The sequence below is a fragment of the Echeneis naucrates genome, chromosome 17, assembly GCF_900963305.1.
Source record: "Echeneis naucrates chromosome 17, fEcheNa1.1, whole genome shotgun sequence".
NCBI classification, from domain to species: Eukaryota; Metazoa; Chordata; class Actinopteri; order Carangiformes; family Echeneidae; genus Echeneis; species Echeneis naucrates.
The window spans coordinates 18,466,555-18,472,939 of record NC_042527.1 but is presented as its reverse complement, the minus strand read 5'-3'; the positions used below and the strand labels follow the sequence as shown (position 1 = coordinate 18,472,939).

The 6,385-nt window shown below is 46.6% G+C and overlaps 1 protein-coding gene across 1 annotated transcript; it reads right to left on the bottom strand.

Moving 5' to 3' along the window:
- Positions 1-1,525: 1,525 nt before the first annotated feature.
- LOC115058379 (E3 ubiquitin-protein ligase znrf2) lies at positions 1,526-5,851 on the bottom strand. Its single transcript, XM_029525731.1, has 5 exons — positions 5,064-5,851; positions 4,035-4,130; positions 3,819-3,924; positions 2,347-2,448; positions 1,526-1,990 (listed from the first exon to the last, which is right to left on the bottom strand). The coding sequence occupies exons 1-4, from the start codon at positions 5,602-5,604 to the stop codon at positions 2,391-2,393; spliced, it is 801 nt and encodes a 266-aa protein (XP_029381591.1). The 5' UTR covers positions 5,605-5,851; the 3' UTR covers positions 1,526-1,990; positions 2,347-2,390.
- Between the last annotated feature and the right edge of the window lie 534 nt (positions 5,852-6,385).

Sequence of the window (6,385 nt, the reverse complement as noted above, 5' to 3'; positions counted from 1 at the left end):
CATTTTTCTTGTCTCCAGTACAAAAAATATGAGAAACATGCACAGGACTGCCTTCTGAAGGCAGGACAAGTCGTAGCACCTCAGACTGTGAAACATCCGGATCAGAAAAGGAGAAGTAAAAAACAATAAAACAAAGAAACAAAAGCGGCCGGGGTGAACAAACTGGCCAGTCGGAAACCTGTGCACCGGCCCGACACCCCCAAACTGACCCATACCGCGGTGGGAGGGAGCCTGAAGCACATGGGAGCTGCTCTGCTTCCAAACAGGCAGCAACAGCAATCAATTCATGTTTTTTTGTTTTTCCCTGCCCCCCCACACCGGTCTGTGCACAACCTGTATCAGACAGCATCTGCTGAGCAGCCTTTCTGTTGGGCCTGCACCTCAGCCCAGCCCAAATAACACCACAAATATCTGCTTGCACGACAATCCCGTCACCAGGCAAAAGGCAATCAACACACAAAACGAGGCAAAGAAAGCAACTCAACACGTTTAGCAACAATTATGATCATAATGTGACGATATATTTAAACTCTCCCCCTTCTTAAAATAACAGAAAGAAAAGGGGAGGGGCTGGTTATGTAATAATTAACCATCAGCTGTCCACCGCCTCCAGTGTTGGGAAGCGAGGCAGATGCCACATGGTGTAAACATGCCCCAAAAATACCCCCCTCACCGATCTGGCATTAATGTAACCAGATGGCCAAACTGTCGCTCGGGGGTCTGGACTGCTCCCCAGAGAGTGGCTGAGAACGATGAAGGGGTGGGGGGGTTAGAGGGAGACAAAAAACCCAAACTGCACTCAAAGTTGAATGGTTGCCATGTTTCGTACCAAAGCCACATTTAATACGATCGCCAGCGTGACTGAAGTTTAAAAACTTGCATTAAAAACAAACAAAAAAAAAAAAGTTAACCCGCTTGACCAAGCAGACTTCTGGGCAATTTACAGCAAACACACAAACACACACACACTCACACTCCCACGCCTTCTTGGACATACAGTCATTCTCAGGACCTTTCCTGTCCCTGGTCATCATCTCAACACAGATACACACACACAAACACACACTGTCCCAGATCTTATGTTGGGTGAAAAAGAAATCATTGCCTTGAGGGGAAAAAGTGCTCAAATTGGTTCCAACACCAGCGCTACTGTGGCCCTGTGAAATCCCTGCGACCTTCCAAAAACACCCACCGAGTAGCAGCACATTAAACTCAGCGCTAACTAACCACCTACGAGAAGCTGACCTACTGAGAGAAACAGTTAGCCCCTGATTTCCCCCGAAATGTTCACCGAAAACAGAAAAACAGAGTAACAGCAGCTCCCCTATTCGCCAACAACAAGCCCTCAACCTGCAGCTACTTCAAAATAAAGCCAAGTTTACACGGTTAACAGTTCACACTTTCAGTGCGAGGTTGGTTTCATTTGGGGTGAGCCGAGGAAAGAAAACATTCATCTGACGCATGACGTGGAACAATACTGTTGTTGTTGGTTTGTTTGTTTTTTTGTTTCCTTGCAAAATACTCGATAAAATGACCGATCCCATTTGGAGGGAGAAAAATACACAGAAGAGGAACCAGAGTCACAGTTGAGACAACTTTTTTTTTTTTTCCCCTCCTCCCCAAGTTCAAGATGTTTCTGGGGTGAGTTTCATCGTTCCAGGATGATTATATCTGTGACGTTTTTGTTTTAATGGTCCGCTGATTCCCACCAAGTCCATGAGACAGAAAGGGAACCCCCACTTCTGTTCCAGCGAAGACCAAAGATTAGACAGAGCAGCTCTTTTTTTTGTTGTCTGGCTTGAAATGGTCAAGACCAAAATCAAATGGACTGATTGAGATGGAGAGAGGTGCCGGCGGTTTACGTAGCTTCCTCTTTGGATCGCCTGCTCTCCACTCGAATGTAGGTTTGCGTCTGAGAGGGACGGGGAGGGCTTTAATTTGCTCAATAACACATCTTTATTGGGATTTTATTAGGATTCAGTGTAGTCTCCTGAAAAGAGAAGGGTAACCATTAGACAAATGCACTGAATATTTTAAAACTGGACAAACTGTTTAAATCAACATCAAATAGATGAAGCGTCTGTAAATACTTCAAAACCTTCAGTATCTCTGTGGAAATATAAATGCAACCAAACGAAGCACTCAAACGGATCGAATGGGGGGCAAAACTGACATTTGAAGGGCAATACGTCTATTACTCACTGTTTGGGCCCGGTCATGAATGACTCCGTGAGTTATTTATTGGAAACTGGCTTAAAATGTTTCTCCTGACAACTGATTTTCAGATCACAGTTTGTGATTTACATCACACATTTTAATTTGGGCTAACTCCCAAAATGCACATACCTGAGTCAGGGCGGTCACTGTGTGGGAAACTTGTGACCCGTGAGTCAATCGAAGGGATGTTCGGGGCAGCAGGGTTTCACCTTGGACCAGGAATCAATGCAGCTACGGGGACAAAGAGCGGGAGCAGCAAGGAGTTAGCAGTTTGATTCACTCATGTTAATGTGGGGGCTCTTTGATCAGAGTCAGGTCCACCAGCCTTAATCCACTCACTGACAAGGTGAAAATAAACAACTACATTCAGTCAGTGAGCTGCAGAGATAAGATGCAAGGCGTGCGATTGGCTAATGTGCATTTCAAGTAATTTACACGAAACCTTTGGTCAACTAAATCAGACTAAATGTAGATTAATCAACTGATTTAATCAAAATATTTTCTAGTCGCAGTTTCTAGACTGAGATGACGAATCTGACTTTTTCTCTGTTAAAATAAAAAAAAAAATAAAATCTGAATGTCATGTTTGAGAATAGAGCTGCTTATTTCTTGTAGCTTTATGTAAATACGTCAGTATTTATTGTATCAACTGTGTGAAAATGTGGTGCGTAATTGTTTCCAACTGTCTCTGAAATTTCAAGATTTTTCCAAACCAGTTTCAGTTCGAGTCAAACAGCCGGCAGCTCTGAGGCCAAAACAAAAGACCAACATGTAGCTACTTTTATCTGACTGTAGTTTAACAAGGCAACTTTATTTGTTCCAACTTGTTCCCTGCTGGGTTTCCATCAAATGAGTCTGCACTTGATGATGATATAACTTTCCTCGGTATCTTAACTACATCAGTTTACTTAATTCTGGTAAATTTCAGGCCTTGGCATGTTGGCTCCGATACTGCACAGCTTGGAAGTTTTGAAAAGCCAAAGTGTTGAACATTACAACACGCTTTGAAAATGAAAATGACTTCCTCCTGATTTGTTGTAAATGATGTGAGACGCACATAAACACTGGTGAGCGTTCAACAACCTTGTGGTCATTGCTTTTTCCAGGCTGAAGTTTCGAAACTCTTTGTGGCCTCGTCCACTTTAAACCGTAACGATGATGATGATGCAGCTTCACATCATTTGAAAAGCTTCTGCAGTTTGTTTACAGACAAACAAGCAAAAAAAAACAAACTCTTCCTTCTAGCTTTTTCCACACTGATCTGTTTTAAATCAGCTGTGGTCATCCAGTTAGTTTTTAAGAACATATAGAAATTTTGTGATGTAGTACGCAGTACAAAACAAATCTAGTGGCCATGTTTTCTGAAACTACAGGCAAAGCAAGTTGATTTATGTAACTCCATTAAGACAGAGCAATCCAAAACTTTACAGAGGTGTGAAAATATGTCAATTAATAAAATATTAACTAAACGGTTTGCTGAACAGTTATGAAACTCCATCTTAACAGATGAAGTCCACTCAGATGTGGAACGAGCTGGATGTTTTTTTTTCTCCATCCCGAGGTGTGTGTTTTTTAATCTCACATGAAGTGAGCTTTGTTACCTCTTGTGGTAGACGCAGAGGCAGGCCAGCCTGGCGATGGTCTCCCCCTGTACCAGATCCTCCAAACAGATGGAGCACTCTCCGCTGTCTTTACTAAGCACATCCGCTGTGAACACAAACACGCACAAAACGACTTTAGTGTTGCTGCCCTTTGGAGAAAAAAAAAAAACCCCCAAACACATAGCTGTTGGTGCATTTCTGCGATATAATACTTACTATTATAAGGTAAGGGAGGAGACGTAAGGCAGCTCAACAGGTGATCTTCAATCCGACCTCCCGGGAAAGGCTTGGAGCAGAAAGGGCAGCGAATATCTGCACAAAGCAGACACACAAACAGAGATGGGTACAATGTGTTTTGTCACAGGGAGCTATAAATGAAGGCTGTTGTGCACGTCAGAGCGCCGTGTTTGGACATTTAGATCACACAGGCCAGCTTGGCGAATCCCAGAGCAGTCCGGCAGTCTGGATGACGCCGGCTGACCCAGAATAGTTTAGAATCTTCATTTGACTGTCAGAAGCATGCAAAACAGCCACTCCAGCCTGAGCCATCTGTGGACGGGGCAGTCAGGCAGCGACGGTGCCTTTCTGCCCCACATTCTCCTCCATCTCTGAGCTGCCGCCAGCCACAAGCCGGCGAGCGCGTTGTGTTGTGACCCATTTCTCTACGCTTGCTTGAGGGCTCTGCCTGGGAAACCCACCACGCTGTCACGTTTTGGCTCAGAAAAGTGTCACTTCTGTAACCCAACGCAGACCGACTGCGACATTTTCACTTCCCGGCAGCCACCATCATGAAATGGTTTGAGATTGTATGTCACCACTTCTAGCTTTACGCCACAGCTCGCCTTCATACAATGGGGTCTCTGATGATTTGAGTCAGCATGGGAAAAGAGATCATCTGTTAAGGAATGTAAATGCCTCAAATAATCTGGGAAACATTCATTGTGTGTTCGTGTTCATGGTGTTTTCTTGACCTCAAAGGGCCTTCTTGGTTTGGCTGTGCAGTATATTTATTATTATTTTCCCCTGAAGATAAGTCAGTCACTGTGGTACATATCAGATATAATCATTTGTCATTTGGATGATGGTGTATTGTGTAATTTATTTTTATTCACACTGCCCCCCCCCCTCATCCTTCAGTATGAAATGTTTTAATATTAAAATAAAACCAGAACCTCAGATGGAGGCCGGCCAGTTATTATGACAGGTGTTATTTATTTATTAGAAATCCTTCATGGGTTCACTTACTTCCGTGGCGGTTGTTCACTCGGTAAAGGCCGATCCAAGCCTCCGACACCGGCCGCTGGTGGGTGCCCCGGACCCGGGCGGACCTTGCGCCAACGCTGCGGGCGGAAGAGTGCCGATTCCCGGGCAGCCGCTCGGAAAAGGTGCGGTGGGGGGTGCGGCCTGTCTCCTCTCCGGGCCGACGCTCGGCGTCGACGGCCGCCTCCGGGCTTGTGTTCCCGTCCTCCTCGGGTTTCCCGTCGCTGTTGTCGTCGTCGTCGTCGTCGTCTCCGGCGGGGGACGCCTGGCTCACGCCGGAGGGGACGCCGTGGTGGTCGGCGGGGCTGCCGTCGGCGCTCGCCCCGTGCTGCCCCAGGTCCGAGTCGCTGCCCTCCTCCGATCGGCTCCGGTTGGGCTCCGTGTCCTCGAAGCTCCCGGAGAAGTCCACCATGAGGCTGGTGGGTCTGGCCAGGCGGGGCCGCCGGTAGGAGTCCCGCTTCGCCCCGTCTTTCCCCGGGGCGGAGGGCGCCGGGTCCTCCTGGAGGCGGCTGGCTCTGGTGCCCATCTCTGCCGGCCTAGCTACTTCAGGCTAGCCGAGCCGCTTCCCCTGAACCGCCGCGGAGAGAGACGACGAGCTCGGCCACTAAACACCCGGAACCCGGCTAGCAACGAGCGGCTGGCAGCGGGGGGTTTAAATAATAATAAGAACAAGAGTAACCGCCCGTCGGCCTTCCGTCGGTCCTTCCGTCGGTCCTTCCGTCGGTCCTTCCGTCGGTCCTTCTCCGGCCTCAGCTCGTCCTCACCTCCACATTTTTTTTGGGGCGCTGCTGCAGCGGAAATACGGCCCGGCGGCTTCCGCCTCTGAGCGCGCACACAAATAGTTACGGTAACGTCCCCACGTACCTTTTTTTTTCTCTCCCCTGCTGTTTGTTTGTTTGTTTGTTTCTATGAAAATGTGTCGATTACAAACTGAAATGATCAGTATGATGATCAGTGATAGTGAAGTTGAATTTAATCGAGAATATTGAAAGTCAACGCAACAGCCAGTCCCTATTAGAAGAGGGGAAAATACTATTACAACACTAGTCCTTTTTAATGCAACTGAAAAAAAGTCAATCAGACCATACAACAAACAATTACACAAGGTTTGAGTTTGGGTTGAATATCTGTAAGCTGTCCACATAAACTAATCCGTCCTTTTTCCTCTTCCTCGCCACTGGATGTTTTATTGCATAAATAAACTGTGTGAAACACTCAAACCAACCAGCCACAACATGCTTCAAGTCCCTGAACCACTTTTCATCTTCCGCCATCACCACACTGACTTGATTTTATTCTCTGCAGAG